Below are 26,727 nucleotides of genomic sequence, written 5' to 3' on the forward strand. Positions count from 1 at the left end.
CTACACACTGTGGTGATACATTGGCTATTTTTAGCATATGATGGGTTAACCGACAAATTTGTTATCCGAAACGGCTCCCTCCCCCCCCTTTATTTCGGTTAACCGTGGTTCTACTGTATTGCAAAACCTGAAGTTCTTCAATAATTAACTATCATTAAAACGCTGACAAACTAACCAAAACTACACCATCAATATTAAAAGCTAAATATTGATGAGTTTGGTTTTGGCTTATTACTGTGGTTGTACTTTTTCACCATGTTGATAATTTCAAACAAACACTGTTACATTTTTGCAGAAGACTTTTTTGCATCTATTTCTTTTCACAAGGTACATTGGTCAACAAACGTAACAGCACCACTTGAAGAAATGTCTCCATATTCAACCCCCATGGGGTACAGTGACTTGCTCAGGTCATCTCTGAAACATAGCAATACAATCATGGTGAAAATTAAGCTCTTTTAGCGAATTTCCCATATAGGGAATAAGCTATTACCGTAGTACTCATGGTAAGACCTGGACCCAGGACCGATTTAATTTTTCATTTTGAGGTCCCTAGAGGCCAAAAACACCATCCGTTCAGATTCATATATATATATATATATATATATGTGTCCGTTAAGCGCGATAACTGGTTCCCAATCCAGCATAATCGGATCATGGGAACGGGGTTTTATGGGATAAAAATGGGGTTTTCCCATTTTTGACCCTAAAAACAAAAAAATTTACAAACCGTTTTGTAGAACTTAAAAAAATAAATAATTTAGTATATTGAAGCGCTGTTGTATGCCTAACGGTCACGGAGAAAAATAGTGTAATTTAAAATTCCCATGTTATTCTTATGGAAAAATGAAAATTGTTGTAGTTTACTTGTTTATGGATATATATATTGGTAAAATCTGGCAAATTTATTTATTTCATCCTATACTATTGACGTATGGTAAAAAAACACTTTTTAACCTCCCCGTAGCAGCAAACCTAAGCACTCGTTAAATCTTAATCTATAAGTATAAAAGAGGATGTTTGTATATATATATACTAGCTGTAACCAGCGGGCTTTGCCCCGTTTAACTTCTTAATTTTCAAGATTATCTCGTTCGCATGGCTCAATCACGTCCTGGTTGAAGTTTGTTCTCTACGCTCACTCACTTTTAGGTTGGAGCTCGTTCGCTGCGCTCACTTGCCTTCAGGTTATCTCGTTAGCTACGCTAACTCGCCTCCAGGTTGAAGTTCGTTCGCTACGCTCACTCACCTTTTGGTTGCAAATTAGCTGTTGTCATAAATGTAAAAGAAATAATAGTGCTGCACCCTGATGGTAATCCTTGTAACTTTAATGCTATTGAACATCATAGAACAGAACCAACTTGTTTAATTGAAACAGCTGTTAAGATTCAATAATTCCATTTCTCATAAGGTTAACATGGGAAACTCCAGAGCCACTGGGGCGGAGCCCGAAAGGATTTTTGAAATAAGAATATGCCTATATGTTAATCGGGAATGTGAGCTATCATCATGTCAAATTTCAGCCCAATCCGACCAGTATTTTTTGCGTTCACTTGTCACAAACATACATCCATACATCCAAACTTTCTCATTTATAATAATAGTAGGATTTGGCAGTGATAAACTCATTTGACAGTGACATCGCTGAACCGATTGCCACGAAACTTGGTACATACGTGTAGAATTTCATGGAATAGGTTTATACACCATCAATTTCGTGATCCGTCCAATCGGCTCCGCCCCAGTGGCTCTGGAGTTTCCCATGTTAACCTTATGAGAAATGGAATTATTGAATCTTAACAGCTGTTTCAATTAAACAAGTTGGTTCTGTTCTATGATGTTCAATAGCATTAAAGTTACAAGGATTACCATCAGGGTGCAGCACTATTATTTCTTTTACATTTATGACAACAGCTAATTTGCAACCAAAAGGTGAGTGAGCATAGCGAACGAACTTGAACTTGGAGGCGAGTTAGCGTAGTGAACGAGCTAACCTGAAGGCAAGTGAGCGCAGCGAACGAGCTCCAACCTAAAGGTGAGTGAGCGTAGCGAACGAACTTCAACCAGGACGTGATTGAGCCATACGAACGAGATCATCTTGAAAATTAAGAAGTTAAACGGGGCAAAGCCCGCGGGTTAGAGCTAGTGTTATTTAAATAGGGAATAAATATGTCTTATTTATGGAAATATTTTAGTAAAAATGTAATCAGACAAGTTAAAACTCGCTTAGTCTGCAGGTTTGCTGCGGCGGGGGTATTTTTTATATTGAACTAGCCGCTATATCCGAGCCTTGCAACGGGGTCAAGATGCGGAAGAGACAATTATGTGTCCTTGAAAATAATCAGCTTGAGAACGCTAAATAGAACAATTATTACTAGGAGAAACCCGTCGAAATCGACGGTTAGGGGCCTCTTCGTTTATATGGGCGTGCGACTTCATTGGCAAAAAATAATGCAAATGACATAGCAAAGTGGCATTTCAAAAAATAAAAGAATACCTACTTTAAATTGGCTGTTACGTAAAAATTGATGTTTAAATGCATTGTTAATCAACGTATTGTATAAAGGATGATGTGATCTAGTTTAAAAGGAATATGACCTTTCTGTCATGACAGTAGCTGCTTAAATATTATTTACTCCTTGTGCCATTTTTACAGCCAAAATGTCATGTTATTTTCAACAATGTTACCAACCCAGAGGGCCACGGTCCGTAATATAGACCACTGCAAATAATTTGTCAAAGATAGGTACCGGTACAATTCTAGGCAAGGTTTCTGTGTTTGGATGTTATTAAACACGATAAGAGCTCAATGAACTTCTACTACAGATAACTAATCTGATGGGGAAATATAAGCCGAATTATAAATGCGAGTTTGGGCATTTTGTAACTGTATAAGTAAGTTACATAATATTTTTAGGCTGCTGCTCAGTCCACTTAAGAAAATATTTTTAGAGATAAATTAAATGGTTTTTGTTGCTGAGTAGCGATATTTAACATGTAGAACCCTCTTGGTTAGTCTAATAACATTCAATGGCTCTCTAAAAGTTGAAGTTCTTATTTGTATACATACCCTTATTATGTTTTTACTAAACGGATTGAATACATCGAAGTAACCTCTCTGAAAAGTCTACAGTAAATTGCAGTTTTCCAGTGTAATTAATTTTTTAATCATGCACATCTTTCTACATAAATATTGTAAAATTTTTTATTAAGTTGCTATACACTAATATTAATTTAACAAAATATGGACACGGCTCATATGGACAACGTGCCCTTCTACATTTGTATTATTTTGTAAGACTTTTCCAATGATTGAAAACAACTATGACAATAATCTCATGAACCTATGATGATCTGTGTAGATAGTATGATAAAATATAGGCAAAAGTGGTAATAAAGGCAGACACTAACCCGTACAATAGATATAAGATATAGTTCGATATGAAATAATTGTAAGAGTTACTATAAAATGATTGTCAACTGATTTCGTAATGGAAAGTTATATTGCAAAACATGGCATGATACAGAAGAAAATCTATTTTAAAATCAGTAAATAGTATTGCAAATACTTCTTTTGGACAATTCAATAACTAGCAATAAACGTGTGTTGTTTAAAATACAATTTAAGAAATAACAGCTGTTTAATTCAAAAGCTGTTTCAATTATCCACATCATGAAAATGTAAACAAATCTTTGGAGGGATCTTTAAGGGCTTCTGGGGCAGAGCCCTAACAGGATTCACTTCGATTTTCTTTTGGTAACTCATCTAGAGACCAAGACCTTTCTTTTGACACCTCTACCAAGTTTCTACGCCCAGTCGTTCTCTCAAATTAGTGGAGACAAAGTTTCCAATAAAATATTTAGATTCCCCCATGTTAATCTTATGGAAGAAAATCCAACTTTGATGGAAGATCCTGCCCAAACCAATAAAGATTTCAAAAAATGAAAAAGACTTTGCAAAACTACAGATCAGGGCCATTCTTTTGACACTTTAATCATCAAAATCGGTCCAAAAATGAGGGAGGAGTTCTGTTTACAAAAATCGGCTTAGCGTATTATATATATATATAGAAGATGTTACCTAAATCTGCTGTGTGTGGATAGACTTTTATTAATTTACTATTAGTATTAACTGGCTACATTAACATAACTGTAAAAAATCAATCCATTCTATGTATCACAGCTTTTTTTTCTGCTTGGTACAAATTAGCTGTTGTCATAAATTTAAAAAAATAATAGTGCTGCACCCTGTTGGTAAACCTATTAACTTTTTTATTATATTGAACATCACAGAATCAAATTGTTTAGTTGAAACAGCTGTTAAAATTCTTTAATTCCATTTAAATATAAGTACTCATAAGGTAAACATGGGGAAACTGCAGAGCCACTGGGGCGGAGCTGATTTGACGGATCACGAAATTGATGGTGTATAAACCTATTCCATGAAATTCTACACATATGTACCAAGTTTCGTGGCAATCGGTCCAACGGTGTCTGAGCTCATAACGTTCAAATATATAGGCTATATACTAGCTGTGTGCCCGTTCTACGTACGGGAATCTTGTAGTAAGTTGAAACCTTCTTATATTTAGAACAGGAGTTGGTTTGCATATTTAGTGTGCATTTTTCCAGATATGCTGGCAAAACTATTACTGTATAGGAATAAATATAAACCTTCGCAAATACAATATCTGACAGGTTCAAGCCAAAACGAATGCTTCGAGATTCAATGTGACCCGATCGTGTTAGTCCATATTTTAATCTAATGATAAAAGGAATTGCTTTATAGATCTATGAGGTATAGCCCTGAGGTGGCCTGTAATTGAAAGTTACTTTTCACACTGGTTAAAAGTAGTTAAAATACTACCTCAACCTCATTACTGCACACTTTATTCGGGTTGAAATTTTCATTAACAAAGGTGCTCTTGTCTTTTCCACGAAACACTGAGAAATAAGGACATTAATGTGTTACCAACAGACATACACATACAAATATAGAATGGAATTAGGAGATTTGCTACGCTTTAACCAAAGCAAATTACAAACAAAAAAATTGTATTTGAAAGTTTTGATAGTGTCATCAAATTTTATGATAATCGTATTTAGGCCTAATCAAACTGTAAAATTGGTGTAAATCCATTGACAAATATATAAAAAAGTAAATAAATACACAGTCCACAAAACATTGATAGTACGTTAACAAAATAAAGCTTTAAAAAATCGTGATGGTTTGCTCAAAAAATCTTTCACTAATGTTTTATCATTTTCATAGCAAAAACTAACATTTTGGACTCCAGACAGGAAACGCAAAAATTATACAGTAAGACATCAATTAAATTTAATAAGAAATAAGGTGCAGCACTAACGATAACTTTTGTAACCATCCATAACCACCAGTTCGAAGGAAAAGTAGCAGTACCAAAAATCCACGTTTACATTAAGGAAAGAACTATAGTACTTACGAACGACCAATTAGGCCACAAAACATGTAACATGTAACGTTAACAAAGTAAAGCTTTAAACACTCACTATGGTTTGTGTCATATAATGTTTTAAACATATTATGTTGTATGTTATTGTTTGAGATTATTATTCAGTGTTCACAATTAAAAGGTTCAGTCTAGTTCTTTTTTTTTAACATTTTTATCATTCTTTTCATGATAGTACATGGTGTCAGGTGCGTAAAATGCCCAAGAGAAGACAAAGGAAAGGTCAAGAGGATCCAAATTTTAGTGTACAGTCACAAACAGTAAGTTCTAATGCAACACTCGTTCGTCAGGAGTTTAGGTACCAGGGTCAGACACCACAACCCTTTTTGTTTGTTGATTCAGAATGGGAAATTTGGTTTCGGACATTTGAGAGATATAGGTCAGCATCAAAATTGATTTTAGAGTCTGATGAAACCCAAATCAACACGTTAATTCTTACAATGGGCCCTAAAGCCGAGACTATTCTTCGAAGTTTTAACTTAGGTGGTGAAACTCTTGGTGATTATGATTTTGTTACAGCATGTTTTCACAAACATTTCGCAAAGAAGACTAACATTATATACGAGAGGGCCATGTTTAATAAACGTAATCAAAAAGAAGGCGAACCTGTTAATGAATTCATACGGTGTCTCTTTGACCTGTCAAAAACTTGTAAATACGGTAATCTCCGCAAAGAGTTGATTCGTGACAGAATTGTGGTTGGGATTTCTGATGAAAAACTGTCTCTCTCTCTTCAAATGGACCCAGAGTTAACCCTAGTGAGAGCCATTGGTAGAGTTAAACAATCTGAAAATGTTAAGTCTCAGCAAAATTTCTTAAGGGAGGACCAGGACAGGACAGATAGTAAGAGTACACTCTCTACTATCGTGGTATCAAGGAAATCCAAGTATTCAACCTCGTTTGTTTGCTATCGTTGTGGTGCATCTAAACCACATGGCACAAACTTATGTCCAGCTAAAGAGGCAACCTGTTTTACATGTAAGAAAATTTGACATTTTTCTAGTGTTTGTAAATATAAAAAAATACATGTGATATTTGAGGGAAAAGACTCTTACAGGGGCAAAGAAAACGATGATAATGTTGTCACTAGTGTTGCTAGTAATGTTATTTTGGATTCCTTATCCAATCAGAGTTTACTTACAAAACCAGATTTTGTTCCTCCTTTGGAAGTAACGATGTCAGTCAATGGTGTTTCGTTGGTTTTCAAAATAGATACTGGGGCTGATATCACATGTATACCTGTTAATCTGTTGTCAATGTTAGGTAAATCTGAAAGTGATTTACAAAACTACGAAGGTGTAGTTGAACACGCTGGTAAAGGAACTCTCTCCTGCTTAGGAACATTTGAAGGGGAATTGAGGGTAGTTGCATCTGGTAAGTCGTCCAATCAAAAGATTTATGTGTTAAAGTTAAAAGAGTTGAAGAACCCTTTACTTGGTAGACCAGCAATACATGCTTTAAATTTACTCATTTTTTCCTCCAAAGTTAATCAGGTTAACGACAGTAATATAGTAGAACAGAGGGATACGTTTGTGACGTTGTTTTCCGATGTTCCCGGAGTAATGAAAGGCGGTCCTCATCATATCAAACTTGTCCAGGATGCTAAGCCATATGCTATTTCATTCCCTCGAAGGGTTCCCCTGCCTCTGTTCAAAAAAGTAAAAGAAGAACTGTTTAAAATGGAGAACAATGGCATTATTTCCAAAGTCGAAGAAGCTACGGAGTGGTGCGCCCCTATAGTTGTGGCTCCAAAGAAGTCAGGAGCCATTCGTCTTTGTGGAGATTTCACTGAGCTCAATAATTATATTGTAAGGGAGCGATTGCTTCTGCTGTCTACGGAAGAAATATTCTCAAGAATTTCTAACGCTCAGGTGTTCAGTAAACTTGATGCAAGAATGGGTTTCTGGCAAATATTACTGACGGAAGAATCCAAACGTCTCATGACGTTTATTACGCCTTTTGGACGGTATTGCTACAACCGACTGCCATTTGGAATATCGTCTGCACCCGAACATTTTCAGAGGAGAGTATCAAAACTCTTAGAGGGTCTTGAGGGATGTGTCAATATGATGGACGATATCTTAGTTTGGGAAACACGGTTGAAGAACACGATATCCGTCTAGGAAAAGTCTTGCAAGCTCTCAAAAGTGCTAATGTAACACTGAAAAAAGAGAAATGTGAATTCAGAAACTCCACAGTGCAATTTTCAGGGCATGAAATTAGCGACAAGGGAGTATCTATAGATCCAGACAAAATAAGATCAGTTGTGGATTTTCAACCACCATCGAATAAAACTGATCTACAGAGGTACCTTGGAATGTTCACTTATCTCACGAAATTCGTTCCGAACGCAGCTTCGATTGGTCAGCCTCTTAGAGAGTTACTTAAAAAAGATGTCGACTTCACATGGTCACCTGCTCAGGAACAAGCGTTTCAGAAGACTAAACAGGTCATTTCCAGCTCTCCGGTTTTAAAACCATTCGATGTCAATGCTTCAACTAGAGTTTCTGCTGATGCTAGCTCATTTGCCCTCGGTGGTTTGCTTGAGCAGGAACATGATGGAAAGTTCTCTCCTCTAATGTACGTTTCTAGAGCGATGACAGAAACAGAGAAAAGGTATGCTCAAATTGAACGAGAAGCTTTGGCCTGTACCTGGGTGTGTGAAAAACTGAAAATTTATTTGGTTGGGAAACGCTTTCTTCTTCAGACAGGCCATAAACCTTTGACGACACTACTGGGGAATAAACCTATTCAAGAGCTTTCCCCTAGACTTTTACGTTTACGTCTTCGGTTACAGATGTTTGATTACGAGATTACTTACGTACCAGGCAAACTGTTGACTGTGCCAAATCAAATCAAATCAAATCAAATCAAATCATGTTTATTAGCACATAAACGTACAGAGGTTTTAGATAAATGCACAGGTGCTTCGTCATTCTTCTTATAGTCTAATATTATATAATGTCCTTTTTTACAATGTATTTATTAATAATAAATAAAATAGTTTTTTAACATTTGAGGAACTCTTTAAATAGACTAGTCAAAGGTTTAATAAAAAAGATAACGTCAAGCTTAAAACTAAATAACAAGATTTATAGAATTTAATTATAAATAAAACATAAAAAATGTACAAAACATGTAATTTTAGTCAATTATTGAGGTCTTCATTAAAATTTCACAACAAAAACGATATATATAAAATATGTAACATTTAAAAATCAAACAAGATTAACATGGAGAAGGAACTTTTTACCCTACAAATATAGTGCCAGATACGTAGTCCCGACAAACGAATCTTACTATAGGAGAAATCAACGATTCTTCTTCCAATGAACTAGAAGATGATGTCAAAGAACAATTAGCGAATCTTCCTGTCCGAGATACATTACATGAACTTATAAAAACTCATTCCACAAAAGGTGAAACATTCCAACTGTTAAAGAAGTTCTTACACTCTGGTTGGGACCAGATTAATCAACGATGCAGTGCTTATGCGCAATACAAAGATAGCTTAGCTGATCATGAGGGATTGATATTGATGGGGGGCAGGATTGTTATTCCTCGCAGCCTGCGAGAATTGGTTTTAGACAAACTCCACAATGGCCACCTGGGTATTTCTAAATGCCGTGGCTTAGCAAAGGAAACAGTTTGGTGGCCAGGAATCAACAAAGATATTGAGAGGAAGGTAACTGACTGCTTCATTTGCCTGCAGAATAGAAGGATTTCTACCATGCCACTCATCCCTACAGACTTTCCAACGTTACCATGGTCGGTAGTTGGTGCAGATTTATGTGTTTATAAAAGACAAAATTATCTGGTGGTCCAAGACTACTTTTCCCGTTATCTAGAAATTATTGGACCTTTAAACTCTATCAATTCAAATGTAATAGTTACTTGTCTGAAAAAAATGTTTTCACGGTTTGGTGTACCTCACCGCCTACGTTGTGACAACGGTAGCCAACTTTGTAATGACGTAATGAAGCAATTCTCTGAAGATATGGGGTTTGAAATTATCACCAGCAGCCCTAAACTGCCTCAGTCAAATGGTCTTGCTGAGTCTGCAGTGAGCTCAGCTAAAAAAATCCTGTCAAAATGTAAAGATGTTGAAATTGGTCTACTTTCCTACCGAACAGCTCCTTTGGAAAATGGATATTCCCCAGCGGAATACTCATGGGAAGGAAGATCAGGAGCACCGTCCCTATCTTAACAGAAAACCTATGTCCCTCTTTGCCAGACCATGCAAAGATCCAAGCTAAGGAAAAACTCATCAGGGAGGGGATGAAGGCCAGATATGACAAGCGCCACGGGGCAAGGGACCTTCCCGATCTTCATCCCGGCTGTACAGTTTGGGTACCGGATCTGAGGAGGAAATGTGTGGTGAAGGCTAAACTTCAAGAGCCAAGATCCTACCTAATTGAGTAGGACAACGGATCAACACTGCGACAAAGTAGAGCCCAAATCATCCCAGTGAAATAATCGTCCAAAGGGGAGGATGTCATTATGTTTTATATTTAAATTAATTTCCATTCTAGCTCCTGAGCTGTTGTATTCAATATAATAAATAGGTTACATACCTTATAAATCCGACAAACAGCTCATTTTGAAAAGAAGGTTGTTTACATGTTTCGGCTTGTATCGGCCATTGTCAAAACATCGCAGTTGGATGGTGAAATCCTTGTCATTGTTTCCTACTAAAAGTACATACACAAACACACACACACGGACGGGACGAAAACATTACGAGAACGAAAATACTTTTAATAGGCCTATTATGCTTTGAGTCTGCATCCTGACCTTGACAACGGTGTGCGTGCGTCCTGCCCTTGTATTCTATATAATAGGCCTATTAAAAGTATTTTCGTTTTCGTAATGTTTTCGTCCCGTCCGTGTGTGTGTGTTTGTGCATGTACTTTTAGTAGGAAACAATGACAAGGATTTCACCATCCAACTGCGATGTTTTGACAATGGCCGATACAAGCCGAAACATGTAAACAATTAACCTTCTTTTCAAAATGAGCTGTTTGTCGGATTTATAAGGTATGTAACCTATTTATTATATTGGTGTTTTAAACATATTTTGTTTGTTATTGTTTGAGATTATTATTCAGTGTTCACAATTAAAAGGTTAAGTCTAGTTCTTTCTTTTTACTAACATTTTTATCATTCTTTTCATAATAGTACAGTTTGCTCAAAAAAACTTTCACTTGATGTGGTGCAGTACCAAAGTTATTAATCTCCCTTGGTTTAAAATTTTTTTTACGTTTTCGAAAAGTTATTTCCTATTAATAGCATTATTTGTAAGCAACTATTAATGTTAACATATTAATGACAGTTTGAAGAAACCACCTTTATCCAAACAAAGGTTTCTTATTTAAAAGATTACGTAATCTCTAAACGATGATCGCCATATCTTGCAAACATTCGGAGGAAATGTGACAAAAAAACGCACAAATCTAGGGTTTTGGATGTTTTTAGTTTTATGTATTCTAGGGAAAAGTACTGATATTGTTGTAGAAATGAGGTTGTGAATAATTCGGCCTATGTAGGGTCTACCCAAGAAATGGGCTTGGGCCAAGATTTGCGGTATGGTCCAGCAATTGCAGCACAAAGAGTTAAGTATAAACCAAAAGTGACACATTGGAAAAGCGAGTTTAGCTACATCTTTAAGTTAAACCTCTTTTACGATCACAGCGAAATCAGAAAGATCTCCCAAGATCGCAGTAACATCCCCGATTGCCCACTGCAGTTTTGATTTTTTATGTTGCACTTTACACAACTGTCCTTGAAGCGCCGTCAATGAGTGGAAACCTTTTTTTTAGGTAAGCTATTGGTGACGATGATTAAAAAATGTTTCCCAGCACTATACACAACACTGATTCACGGTCTTTTCCCCGGTTGTCAAAACTCAAGAACAATCATTGAACTTGCAATTAATTAAACCGGGCACAACGTTTTTAATCTCACTTGGTTTAGATGTGCTTATAAAACTTGATCGGAAATGGTTGCGGTATTTGTAAACTGTATTTAATGTAAACATATCAGTGAAAGCTTGCTATAAGTGAGAACTAATCCAAACAGCTGATCATTATTTAATAAAATGTAATAGTAAGCATTAGGAGAAAATTTGACAAAAATCTAACAAAATTGGGTTTTTTATGGTTTGTTGTTTTGTCTTCAAAGAAGAGAGGCCATGTTTTTATAGCCAAAGACACTCTCACCAATCCAGTAAATACAGAAAAATGATTTGAAACTTGATCGGCACCCAATTTTTTTAGAAGTAGGCCAAGTAAAATCACATTTTGGCGTCACAGACAGAATGACAGAAAGACAGACAAACAGACAGACAGAAATTGAGATAAGACTCGTTTCGGCTTTCTTACTCTATGAAACGTAAAAATAACCAAAAACTGCATGATTCTACGCAATGTACAGACAAAACTGTAATTTTATTTTATGTAGGTATACAAACTTCCTCTTTTATAAATCTATATAATTAAAAGGCGAACATGAAGTTTGTCGGTTGAACTCCTCCGCCATTTCGTAACCGATTTTATCCGTGTTGCATAGATTTGCAAACTGGCCTTACATTTTTGAAAAAAGCCCCTTGGGTTCTGCCCCAGTGGCTTTGAAAGTTCCCATGTTATCCTTATGAAGAACAATTGCTTACATTTTGATCAGATGTATAATTTAATTGCTGTTATTTATTTTTCAATTCAATGAAACGCATTGGGTACATTTACTGATTTTGTTGAAATTAAATATTTACTACTTTAATTTACATTTGTACATAACATATATTACAATGTAAAAAATCGAGAAAGCCTAGGCAATTTGATATATTTTACCAAATAAGAAAAATGAATTGACAGGGTACCAGTACTGTATTTCTTGAGCAATCATTGAAAGAACCGATTTTTTAACCATGGAAACAGAGGCAAGTCATAGAGCGCCACCAAGTAGAAGAAATAGAGATTTAAAAAACATTTTCTATTGTTATCATCCTATATAATGAAGAACACCTGTGAAGATATCCATATGATGATTTCCACAAACAATGAACAAGGATGTTAGCCGAAGTGTCAGGCAGTTCTTAAGTAATGTAAACAAAATGTTATCGCTATAAAAAATCACTGAAATTTTTTAACGTACTGGCGACAATGGGTAGTACCATGCAGACTACATTATCATTGACGAAGATCAACATGGATAACCTAATGCGGCTGGCTATAAGTGGGAAACGTTTGTAGAATACACTAAAAAACCAGATCAGCTTTTGAAAAATGATAAAATATTTACAAGAAATGTTGATTATATGGAACTGTTAGGTACGTAATCTATGAGTTGAGTCTTTTAAACTCATCGAAAATTATGACTTTTATTAGTTTTTAAATAAGTTATTTGTTTTTAAATAACTACCGTACTTTACTTCTTTGCAATTGCTTGTTTTCGAGCAACATGTACACTAGTATAGATTACTGTAGGCCTACAACAATGTGTGAAAGTATATTATATTGTAATACTTTTAATCACCATAGTGAATGATAGTTAAGAAGGCAGAATTCTCCTAAAAGGTATGTTTGAAAACTTGAAATTTGTTCATCATTAGTAAAGTCCTATTGTTTACTGGGGGTAAGGCAGTCACCTACAGGGGTAATCACTAAAAACCAGGATTTAAGTTAAATTACTCTTATTATTCTCAGAACTATATGTTCCAATTATTGTTTTACACCATTTAAACCTAAGACCTTTTAAATTAATTAATTTAGAAGTCAAACAACAAAAACTAAAAAAAATTCTTTGACTGCCACTCCCCCACTCTTGGGATAATGACGTATGTGATACAATTGATTTAGGACTAAATTAAAAGGAAAAAAATTAAATTTATAAAAAATTCAAGTTTTTTTATTAATAGTGGCTGAAATATTACTGCCCAATTGATAACCTTGGCAAGCGAGAGATGTTTTCGATGATTGGGCACACTAATATGCAGTGCTCGATTTGTAAAAAATTACGTGCCGGAACTGTAACTTATTTAACGTGATTAGTGCCTAGGTACTATTTAGGCCAATATTTTGATCTTTCTGAAAGAAAAGTACCGGAATGCCATTCTGCTGCATATCGAGCACTGCTAATATGAGAGTTCTATGGTGGTCCAGACATATTTTGATTTTTTCATCCTGCTAAAAGACATGCTCAGACTGCCAATGTTTATCTGTGGAATCTCAAACGTAAAATAAAGGAAAAATTGATTTGGGTAATGGTGGCTGTTGACTCTCATTGCCCCAAACACAAGTTTTTCTTCAACATGAACTTAATTCCTTAATCTATCATAACCCCTAAAGCGTACAACTACAGGAATGAATGATAGAACATACCTTTGTTCAGCAAACACTCAGTCTCAACCATCTATATATATAATACGCTAAGCCGATTTTTGTAAACAGAACTCCTCCCACATTTTTGGACCGTTTTTGATGATTAAAATGTCAAAACAATTGCCCTGATCTGTAGTTTTGCAAAGTGTTTTTCGTTTTTTGATATCTTTATTAGTTTGGGCAGGATCTTCCATCAAAGTTGGGTTTTCGCCCATAAGATTAACATGGGGGAATCTAAATATTTAATTGTAAACTTTGTCTCCACTAATTTGAGAGACCGACTGGGCGAAGAAACTTGATAGAGATGTCCAAAGAAAGGTCTTGGTCTGTAGATGAGTTATCAAAAGATAAACTAAGTAAATTCGCTTAGGGCTCTGCCCCTGAAGCCTTTAAAGATCCCTCGACAGCTTTGTTTACATTTTGGCCATATAATAATTTTTAATTAAACAGCTGTTAATTTTTAAATTGTGTTTTAAACAACACACATTTATTGGGAGTTACTGAGTTGTCCAGAAGAAGTATTTGCAATGTTATTTTCTGATTTTAAAATTGATTTTCTTCTGTATCATGTCATATTTTGCAATATATAACGTTTCATTACAAAATCAGTGGAAATTCCTTTTATCACAGAACAATTACAATAATTTCTTATTGAACTATCTAATATCTGTTGTACGGGTTGTTGTCTGCCTTTTTCACCACTTTTGCCTATATTTTATCATATTATTCTACAGATCATCATAGGTTCATGAGATTATTGTCATACATGTTTTCAATCATTGGAAAAATAGTCGAATGTGTAATACAATACAAAATAATACAAGTGCAGAAGGGCACGTTGTCCATTTGAGCCGTGTCCATATTTTATTAAATTAATAGTACTTTACAGCAACTCGATAAAACATTTTAAATATTTATGCAGAAATATGTGCACGATTTAGAAAGTCATTAAGTTGTAAATCTTCAATTTACTACAGACTTTTCAGAGAGGTTGCTATAAAGTATTCATTCATCATAGTGAACACATAATATAGATATGTATACAAATAAGAATTTCAACTATTAGAGAGCCTTTTAATGTTATTACAATAAATAAATGGGTTGTACATGTTTACTAGCGCTACTCAGCAACAAAAACCATTTAATTTACTCTAAAATATATATTCTTTAAGTGCACTAAGCAGCAGCCTAAAAAATACTATGTACTTACCCATATAGTTACAAAATGCTTGAACTCGCATTGTAACATTTATAATTCGGCTTATATTTCTCCAGCAGATTATTTATCTACAGAAGAAGTTTATTGTACTCTTATCATGTCTAATAACATCCAAAGACAGAAACCTTGCCTAAAATGGTACCTATCTTGACAAATTATTTGCAGTATCCTATGTTACGGACCGTGCACTGGGTTGTTAACATGATTGAAAATAACACGACATTTCGGCTAAAAAAAAGGCATAAAAAGTAAATACTATTTAGGCAGCTACTTGAAGTATATTCCACTAAACCTAGCTTTCCGTAGATGAACTAGAGTCGTAAGCCTTGAGAGTAACCGTCGATTTTGACGGGTTTCACCTAGTTAAAAGTATATTTCTTGTAAATAACTGGATATGAAGTAGATAAAATTGTATAGCCTAAAATCACTCTATCATCAGTAACATGAAAGTCTCTACTGAGATCTTGAAAAGAAACGAGGTAGTGTCTACTCAAAAAGCCACCAGACAGAAACACTTCACAAAACTAATCCACGTCACCTAGATTCTTAAAAAATGAAGTGACCACCCCAGTCTCCACTACAAATTATATACATGCAATTTAAATATAATTTAATGAAAAATATGCATCTTTAAACTTCAACAGAGGTTTCTTCAAATTAGGTAAACATTTGAGTGACACATTTAGCGAATTGCCCTATTAAGAAGAAGCTAGTACCACCAGAGGTGGCACAGAAAGAGCTAGACCCAGAACCGATTTACTTTCTCATTTTTATATCCCCGGAGGCCAAAAACATGATTCGATGAAATGTTTATGTATGTTTCCGCGAACACAATAACTCGAGTAACACATCTTCATGTCAGAATGTCTGCTCTTCTCGTCGGTGGATTTTTTTAGAATTAAAAAATTACAATGATAGCGTGGATACAACAAACAAAACATTTAGGCCTAACTGATCAACCATCAGACACTGGTTATACAGGAGATATGGCACCGGTGGAAGGTATGTTGTGCTGACAGCAACACAGGCAACATCTATACAGGGTGTTCGGAAAAGGTGGAGACATAATTTTTAGTTTTCAAATGGGGTAGAATAAGGCAGAAGCTAGTCAGGTTTGCCCCATTCTACAACTAAAAATCGTAATATTTCAGCTATTTCTTATTCAATCTTTTTACACTTGGTATCGTTTAATAAAGAATTAAAAATGCTAAAAAAAAGAGTATGTGATTTTTTATTCATAAAATCAGTCGTTTTTGAGTAATTTAAGTTTAAAACATTAAAATGGCCGCCATTTTGAAATTTTTGAATCATGATGAAATGTTTTTCTAACTTTGGTCTCTTCTGCCTTAACATACATAGTTTAGTTCATTAGTTTCATAAAGATCGGTTGAAAAAGTCCAAAGATAAAAACGTTTATGTAAAATATACAGAACGGCAGATATCTGGTTAACGGAGCGATTTTTGAAAAAAAATATTATTCTTGATATTCTCTTTATTTTGACCCAAGGAATCACTATGTAAATTATGTCCACACCTTTTATGAGCACCCTGTATATTTATTTACGTAAGGTGATTCTTTGCATAGAAATTTTGGGCGAATGGGAAGTTGTAGAATGACGGAAGAGGGATCAAATGAAAGGACTCTATCCCATGAAGGCGGGGAAGAATAGTACAAAATTAGATCTAACGTAAAATGTTCTCCATAAGAAAAGCATTAAAAGCCATTTACAGCAGATTTTTGTTTGCATAAATACAGCTGATCGTGATTTATCATCAAGCCTGCACACAATATTAACATTTTGGATTACTTATTTGCCAGTCCATTCTGCAATATACTGTTTACTATTATGAATAACGTTACCTATAATAATTGAGACTTTTTCGTTAAATCTTTGAATATTGAAATCAATTATTATACTGCGCAATTTGCAAATTTGTGTATTTTTATGTAAATTTGTTAAGCGTATGATAAGAAGTAGAATCATGTAAGATGGCTCAAATAAAAAGAATTGAACTTAGGGCTGCAAAAATAATGAAGTTACAAACATTTAAATAGAAACTATATATTTAATTACACAATGTAATTCTTACCTTCAAAATTGTGGGCGACTGGGAAGTCGTAGAAAGACGGGAGAGGGCTCAACCCTAAGGTAAGGGTAATGGAACCCTAACCAGTGGCTAAAGAGTTAAGAATCAGCTGACGATTAGCTTTTTTAACCCTTAATAAAATGTAAAAACGTTAAAATGTTTTCAAACAAAATGATAATGAATATATTGAACAAAAATTTTATACTATTAAAAATTAAACAATTTAAAATGTGAACAAAGTAGCTGTTGTATTAAGTCTGTTCTTTTAGTCATATGATTTATTTGTGTTTAAATATCTTTTGTTGACAGATGATTTTTGTAAACATATTTTTGTAAACATTGGTTTAGTTTTGAAATAGAGTTTGTTGAAACAAGATGTGTGTTTAATATTCTTGGATTAGAAATAGAACAGTAGCAAATGAATACATAGGTGTGGTAAACTGAACCACCCGCTGAACGTTTAAATATGCCTATTTTGATCAAATATGTCAAATCTATCACACCATGAGTAATACCACCACATGAACTTGCACGTAGAGTAGTTTTTATATGTTTATCAGAAAAAAAATCTTGGGTTAAGTTATCAATGGGATGCCATAACACTAATTTTGTGAAACATTTACAAAAGGAGTATAAAATTAGAAATAATAACTGGGTCAGGGTGCTAATTTAGCGATTTTTACCAAGAACTAAGATTATCTCAACACACCTTATATGCCTTTTCATATGTCACAAGTACGATTTCCAAAATTCCAATCAGGGAAGCAATTTTTTTAACATTAGCCTCAAGACTAAAGCTACCTTAGTAAACCAGTATTTATTCACAACCAATTATTATGTTTGCAGATTATTTCTTGAAAATAGCATCAACAAAAGTAAACAATTAAGAGACTGTTTTTTTACACAGAAGATATCTACCCTACAGGGATATCTATCCTGACAAATCAATATTTTGATACAACAAAAGGTTTAAATTACCTGTATCCGTCAGGCGATCTTTGAGGGATACAGGTAATTTAAACCTTTTGTTGTAAAAATCAGAGATCCAGAGGCTAAACCATAAAAATAATACCCCCCCCCCCAGCAAACCTGCAGACTAAGCAAATTTCCATTTTCTTGGCTGGATTTATACTAAAATATTCCCTTAAAATTGTGAGGTTTATTTCCTTATTCAAATAACATTAATTTTAATGGAGTAGGCCTACTTAGGTTTGCTGCTACAGGGAAGGTATTGAGGTGTTTTTTTAATTGAAATGTTGATAGCTTAGTATGAAATAAACAAAATTGCCAAATTTGATTAAAATCTATATCTATAAAAGAGGAAGTATGTACTTATGTATGTATGTACGTATGTACATATGTATGTATGTATGTAGGTATATACCCTATGGACTCCAAAAACGCTTGGCGGATTGGAATGAAACTTTTAGGCATTATTAAGCATTATTCAAGGATGGTTTGTGTGAAGTTTGGTGCAGATCCATCAAAAGGGCTCCGCCCAGGGGGTTTTTTAAGGGGTCCAATGTCAGACTTTTGGAACTACAATTTTTACAAATAAATATAATTTAAAAGCAGATGTTTACTTTCACCAACTGTTTTGTAGGTTTAAAGGATCACAACATTCTATATTAGTCATGATTTGAAATAGTGCCACACTGTTTCCACAGAATGCGGCACAGAGAACTATTTTACTTTTGGATAAGTCCAAATATATTAAACCCCAATCGCAGCACACCTGTGCACTCAACAACGTTTAACTTCTCCATTTTTAAATATGTAAACATAAAAAGTAAAACCTTTATCAAAGTATTATAAACAATAAAAGGGATGGCAATACCTATTTTAGTGAGTTAAATAATAACTTAAATGTATATACAAAAAACATTGTTTATCCATGGCAATTAAGTAAAATAAATATTCTATTTTTGTTTTTGGTGTACATTTTTTATTATTTATCGTGAAGAACAAATTACCATTTAAATAATAGTTGTTAGGGCAGCAATGCGCGCCTGGTAACTGCTAGTATATCCATAAACAAGCAAACTACAACAGTTTATTTATTCTCCATAAGAATAACATCGGAATTTTAAGTTTAAAATTTTTTCAATTTCTCCATAACCGTTAGGCATAAAACAACGCTTCAATATACAAAATTATTTTATTTTTTATTTCTACAAAACGGTTTAGAAAGAAATCTTGAAATTTTGTGTTTTAATAGAGTCCAAAATGGGAAAACCCAATTTTTACCCCACAAACCCCCGTTCCCATAGTCCGATCATGCTGGATCAACAACTCGTTAGATTGAATTTAGGTTTACACGTTTGTACCAAATTTAATCAAAATCGGATCAATTTTGCTCGAGTTATCGCGCTAACAGACACACACACACATATATATGTGAATTTATGAATATACATTAGTAAATGAAATAAATAATTAAACATTTAGTAAGTTACCATTTAAGTTATTAATTTATTAAATGACTCATATATATATATATATTAATTTGAACAAAGGGTGTTTATGGCCTCTGTGGATCCCAAAACAAAAAAGTAAATCGGTCCCGGGTCTAGGTTTTACCACGAGACCTACGGTAATAGCTTATTCCCTATATGGGAAATTCACTAAAAAGGAGATAATTTGATTCTGGGTTTGTTTAAATAATTTAAAAATAATGTGTTTTACATTTGAGCTTTTTGGGAACTTATATCCCAACAACCACTAGTGAACCTTAATAAATAAAACTGAAACATTTTTTATTATTATACTGAGATGTTTTACCAACCCTCTAGCTAATGTAGAGCTGGTGACATCCACTGTGACGTTCCGTACGTACAGATGGTCATTGCAGGACAGTGCACAGTTGAACAGAGATGTTGGTGACAGCACATTGGAGTTTCTTCTCCAGCGAACATCAGCCTTGTGGACTGGACCAGTGTCTACAGTGTCTGTGTTGAGGAACTTATGTAAAGTCCCATGGACAAACTTCTGGGGTCGGCTAAAAATTTAATGTGTTTCAATTCAAGATTCTTCAATTTTTTGAAAAAAATAAATGAACAATCAACAGCTTTCATTATAATTATAAAAAAAAAATATAGGCCTAAACTAATCGGCGTCAACCAGCATGAACTGCACAAACAATAAATCATTTGTAATAGTATTTACATAAAACACCTTTTATAGTGAGATCAAAATAACGTCCTCCACAGGATCAAAAAATTAGTCAATATCTCCATTGATGTTTGATTATGGGGATTAAAGTTTGTCTGCTGCTGGATTCATGTGGGTCAATGCAAAAGCATTAATTTATTCAATTGATCAATATTTTAATGAATGAAAGAAAATCCTTCTTTATTGAGGCGAACTTAGGACCTCATGGTCCTTTCTTACAGTTAACCTCTAAAAAACTAATAATAACAACAACAAAATATTAACAAAAAATACTATACATTTTGTAACAAACCAAGTTATAAAATAGCATTAATCTTAGTTTACATTAATCTTCCTTAACATACATTCACACACACACATACACCCTCTGTTGCATCTAGGCCTAACGCATGCCATCCTGCCAAGCTACGGCCGTTCGGTCAAGGTAATATCCTTTCTGCGCCACCATCAGTCGGGATCAGTTTTCTATGGATTTAACGTGAAAAGGTATGGAGTTCCATAGGCGGCAAGCTGTTGCTAAAAATAATTTGTTATAAACAGTTGTTCTGTGATGAGAAATGCGAAGCGTGGACGAGCCAGAGTGGGTATCCCTTGCGCCTCTTTCATTCATTTAAAATTAACATTTAAAATTCTTTGCAAGATAATTTGGAATTCCAAGATTGATGGCCGAATGAGTAATGAAAAGTATTCATATTTTTCTGATGTCCTCTAATTTCAAAATTCATTCATTTATGTAATAGGGTGTGACATGGTCATCACGCCTAAGATTGAACAAGAATCGAACACAATAATTTTGTACTCTGTGTAATTTTGTTGCCAAAGCCACAGTCATACCATTAAACACAGTGTTACAGAAGTTAAAGTGTGGAAACACGAGTGATTTGACTAGTAAGAGTTTAATGTGAAAAGGTAGAAGTCGTTGCATCTTCTTCAGTGTGTGAACAGCGGCAAACACTCTTTTACAAGTGCTTACCACCGTGTCAGACCAGTCTAATATGTGCGGTTTAAAGTCAAACCAAGACTTTTTACTTTGTCCTGGTATTGCAAAGTGGTTTCGTTTACAGTGATTTTTGGTAAATTGTCTAGGTCCACTTTGTTGAGTAACCATGAGTGACCTATGATTGGCTTTGTCTTGTCAGGATTGAGTCTAAGTCCATTCTTTTCTGCCCATTGGACAATTCTGTCGATGTTGTGGTTCATCAAGTGTATAGATTCATTTGCATCGTTCACTTTAAAATGAGAATAGATTGCAAGTCGTCAGCGTACGAATGAAACTTTACATGGTGTAGAACTGTACCGATTTCATTGATGTAAATGGTGAAAAGCAGAGGACCAAGAATTGAACCCTGAGGAACTCCGCAGGGAACTTGTCTCCAGTCGGACGTCAAGTTGTCATGACACACACACTGCTTTCGGCTCTGAAGATATGATCTCATCCATTTTAGTGAATTATCAGAGAAACCTAAAAGTTGGAGTTTAGCTAGAAGAATGCTATGATTTACGGTATCGAAGGCTTTACTGAAATCAAATAATGTTAAGATAGTACATTAGCTACGATCCATAGCAAATCGTATGTCATCAGTTACATGAAGCATTGCTGTTTCAGTGCTGAATGATTTACGAAAACCCGATTGAAAGCTATTGAGGATGTTATTTTGTGCCAAGAAATCAGAAACTTGAGAGTGAATGACTCTTTCTAGTGCTTTAGAAAGGGCGGGAAGAATGCTAATTGGTCTGTAGTCTTGCGGAAGAGATGGGGATGAGATTTATTCAAGGGACGGACAAGCGCAGACTTCCCCTTTTCTGGGGAAATACCTGATCTTAGTGAAGTATTAAATATGAAAGTTAATGTTGGAAGGAGAGCAAACAAGATACGTTTATTTAAAGAAATTGGGATTCTGTCAGAACCAGTGGCGTCAGACGTTAACTGCCCTATAGCCTTCAAAACATCAATTTGCAATATAGGCTTGAAGTTAAATTTAGTGATAGGATTTGGCAAGGGAAATTTTAACTAAGTAATGGTTAATTTTAACTCAGTTAAATGGTTCTGAACTATTGTACCGTTTGCCTGTGATGAAACTGATAAAAAATAATTATTGAAATTGTTCAAGGGAATTGATATGGGAACAACTTTAACATGCTTTCCAAATCCAAAATGTTTTAGATTACGCCAGCAAACAACAGAGGATTGCTTTCCTACAGAAAACAATCTATGATAATATTGAAGTCGAGCATTACGTAAATGTTGTTTTACTTGATTTCTAAGCTGGCAGTAGTGGGCCACGAGCACCTGATCTCTAGTTATTTTGGCTCTGCAATGTACTGAGTCCCGCCGAGCCATTAAACCATTGATCTCCTCACTAATCCAAGGAACGGATTGGCTTTTACTAACCCTACGGTTGACAATTGGAGCGTGCTTGTCATACAATTTAAAATGGTTTCATTAAGTGAATCGACCATATCATCAACTGACTCCAGGGTATGTATGGAGTGCCAAGGTGTTAAATTAACATCGGACAAAAAAATTGCTTCATTAAAATTTCTAAAATCTCTGTAAGAGATAAATTTTTCTTTGTATATTTGACAGGAAAATGTACTTACAATGATTTTGTCTGAAGATGGGCGAGCACTTTGTTCATTTTTATTATTAACTAGCTGTAACCCGCGGGCTTTGCCCCGTTTAACTTCTTAATTTTCAAGATTATCTCGTTCGCATGGCTCAATCACGTCCTGGCTGAAGTTTGTTCGCTACGCTCACTCACCTTTAGGTTGGAGCTCGTTCGCTACGTTCACTCACCTTTAGGTTAGAGCTCGTTCGCTGCGCTCACTTGCCTTCAGGTTAGCTCGTTCGCTACGCGTACTCGCCTCCAGGTTGAAGTTCGTTCGCTACGCTCACTCACCTTTTGGTTGCAAATTGGCTGTTGTCATAAATGTAAAAGAAATAATAGTGCTGCACCCTGTTGGTAATCCTTGTAACTTTAATGCTATTGAACATCATAGAACAGAACCAACTTGTTTAATTGAAACAGCTGTTAAGATTCAATAATTCCATTTCTCATAAGGTTAACATGGGAAACTCCAGAGCCACTGGGGCGGAGCCCGAAAGGATTTTTGAAATAAAAATATGCCTATATGTTAATCGGGAATGTGAGCTATCATCATGCCAAATTTCAGCCCAATCCGACCAGTACTTTTCGCGTTCACTTGTCACAAACATACATCCATACATCCAAACTTTCTCATTTATAATATTAGTAGGATTTCATATTCTAACTTGGCATATCCAATGTATTCAAAAGAATATCTAATGAAAATAATGATCTTATATATTTTATCTTATATGAAATTGATAGTTCAATACCAATAAATAGTAAGATAGCTTATTCCTTTCTTTGTTGAGGATTTTATTTTTTTAAGTATCTTTTTATATCAGCTGCTTGATTATGTTATGTTGTTCTAATATGTTCACAGTGAAGTGTTAATGTTTTTTTTAAATATTTTTCCTTTTTAAATCAATTATTAATAAAGTATTTTATTCCCTCGTTTCATCATCCCTATATGGGCAATTTGCTAAGGAGGCAATACTTTAAATAATTCATTGTAATAGGTTGCACCTTGTATTTTTCTATCCAAGTCACTCTCACCTCGGTGTCAGGTCACATTCTCTTGCAGTTTTTTCACCATGTAAGGTAATTTTGATTTGCCCCTCAATGGTTTGTTCAGCTTTGGAAGGTTTTGCGAAACCGAGTGTTACTCTGTAGTGGTATCCTAGAATCAAAGATTTAGGATGAAAAATAGTTTGTCTTCCAAAAGCAAATAAATATAGTTAAAGAAAATACATCTTCAAATAAGCGATAAAATTATAGGGATTGAAAAAAAATTTATCACATAGAATGATGTTATCATTGACTATAAGTTGCTATAGCCAAGATAAGCGTCTAGGCAGCCAGTGCAACTCCGAGGATCGTGGATCAGATCGGAAAACCCCCCACCACCGCTCCGTGCCGATGGCGTGACGTCAACCATTACCGCAACCCCAACGATACGCAGCTGAAAATGAGCCTTGGTGGTGTAGTGGATAGCGTGTCGGGCTGATAATCTGAAGGTCCCGGGTTCGAATCCCACTGGTAGCACTAACTGATTGTCAACAATTTTTTCATATCAGCAAGTTTAGTTGGTTTGGTTAGGTTATGACAGTTTAATTTTATAATTAAAAAATTATAAAAATGAATTTGAGACATTTATGATTTTATTTTTAGAAAAGAACTATTTTTTTGATTAGTAAACCTTCATTTGAGTTTTTCATTATCAGCAAGTTTGGTTAGGTTATGACAGTTTAATTATATTTAATTTAAATTTAACCAACAAACGATACATTTTGACAACGACAGTGATAACAATTTTCCGCGAACAGTTAGGCTATGCTGATGCGCCGGTATGATTTGGAAGCGTACGACATGGTGCGGTTGTGGGGGGTGTTCTGATCCACAATCCTCGGAGTTGCACTGGATGCCTAGACGCTTGTATAGCCAAGTATCTATACAGTAGACTCCCACTTATACGGACACCTTTTAACAAGACATCGGTTTAACCGGACTACACTCGGCGGAAATGACATCTCTTTAACCGGACAATTTTTATCAGCACATTGGTTGAACCGGACTAGATTGGCAGGAAGTGGGCGGTACTGAAACGACTGTTCTCGTGGGAGAGATTTGAGACCAGTGATCACGTGTCTAAATACAATATGCTCTCCTAAATTTAAGTCGAATATCACAGTAAACGGTCCATTTTAACGAGTTTTTGGGGACATCAGTTTAACCGGAAAAACCATTATCCGGACTGGCCTCGGTCCCGAGGAGTCCGGATAAGAGGAAGTCTACTACTTATTTAGGTTTTTTGTAACAATTACTCGTCCGAAACGACTGAACCGATTGACATGTTTTTAGTGTCATTGGAAAGAGCGTAACGTGAAGTTGTGCAGGAATCTTTATTTTTAGGAAAATAATTAGAGAGTGAGGCCCTGAGGCCCTTTAAAGTTTTGTATTTCTTTATAAGATTAACATATGGGAAACAAAAATTGTTATGAAACTCCAGCTGTTGTTAGAAATTAAAAGTGAGAAGAAGAACATATGTTAATTGTAAACAGTCAATAAGTTTGCTAATTTAACAGTTTGCTACAAACTTTTACTGACTTGGTTGAAATGAAATATTTACTATTTTAATTTGGGTTTGCGTGAATATTACAATGGAAAAAAGCGAGAGAGCCTGGATAAATTGATATAATCTGTTATGTGTATGTGTATACCATCCAAAATATTAAATTTGCACGGTCTAAGGCCATGGATTTTTTTTTTTGAGTTTTATCTTTGTTTAAGAGGAAGCCATTAGATTCAAACCAAATATAGAGGCTTCATCAATTGAGTTTTGAGCAAACTCTTGAAGTTGTTTAAGATCGGGATTTTTATTTAAAAATGTTGTATCACCTGCATACAAATAAGTTTTACGAGTTATATATTCTGGGTCGTTAATACAAATAAAAAATAACAGAGAACCTAGAACAGCACTCCTGAGGCACGCCATTTTATTTTTAATTCTTGGGACCATTCTCCACTAATATTAACTTTTTATATTATATTGTTTAAGTATGGCTTGAAAAAAGAAAGTGGAGTTCCATTGATACCGTAAAAACTTAATTTCGTTGTTAGGTCATCATGATCCACACAATCAAAAAGCTTTACTTAGGTCGCAGAAGATAGCCTGAGCAAGTGACCTCTCAAAGACCATTTAGTACCTCATTAATCAATTTGTCTATTGCGTCTGATGTACGTACACTTGCCCCTTCTAAATCCAAATTGCAAAACACTTAAGAAGTTGTTACTTTCAAAAAAAGAAAGTGTTTTTGAATCGATTGAGGAACTGCTACTGGTTTTAATGACTTGCCAAGCAGTTTTACATTTGTATTTACTTTTTTCTATGACATTTGTGTTATGTTTTATTTTGGCTTTCTTAATTGAATGCTTATATTGATTTTTTTAACCCATTATACACTTGTTTTGTTTCATTTGAAACACTTTGGCTATTTTTCACTATTCTAACAATCTTACAGGAAAATCAATCTTTCTTTCATATTGCTCAAATCACTGTATTATACCAAGCATTATTACTTTTTGTTTTTTTGAAATTTTTGTATTTGAAAATTTGTACTTAAGAAATATAAAAAACTAGGTGAACCCGTGCGAACTCGCACGAATAATAAATTTGGATATTATAGCAACGTTGTTAGAAGTTGCTTCGTTGTATCGACTGAAACTTGCGCGTATGGATTAATATACCAAATGTTCAATCAACATGTGCATGAGTACAGTGCTGCAAGAGCCATTAG

At 34.8% G+C, this 26,727-nt stretch overlaps 1 protein-coding gene across 2 annotated transcripts in view; it reads right to left on the reverse strand.

Annotated features, from left to right (window-relative positions):
- Positions 1-281: 281 nt before the first annotated feature.
- The window catches only part of LOC128987356 (inactive pancreatic lipase-related protein 1-like), an 86,647-nt gene continuing 60,201 nt past the window's right edge, over positions 282-26,727 (reverse strand). For both annotated transcript variants that reach the window (XM_054408157.1, XM_054408158.1), the window contains exons 9-11: positions 23,987-24,110; positions 19,957-20,169; positions 282-417 (exon numbers count right to left, since the gene is read on the reverse strand). In XM_054408157.1, coding sequence (XP_054264132.1) covers positions 321-417; positions 19,957-20,169; positions 23,987-24,110 — 434 coding nt within the window. In that variant the 3' untranslated portion in view covers positions 282-320. The remainder of the gene's footprint in view (positions 418-19,956; positions 20,170-23,986; positions 24,111-26,727) is intronic.

This window comes from Macrosteles quadrilineatus, unplaced genomic scaffold (genome assembly GCF_028750875.1).
Source record: "Macrosteles quadrilineatus isolate MER2022 unplaced genomic scaffold, UCM_ALF_1.0 Scaffold_2__2_contigs__length_208266976, whole genome shotgun sequence".
In the NCBI taxonomy this organism is placed as follows: Eukaryota; Metazoa; Arthropoda; class Insecta; order Hemiptera; family Cicadellidae; genus Macrosteles; species Macrosteles quadrilineatus.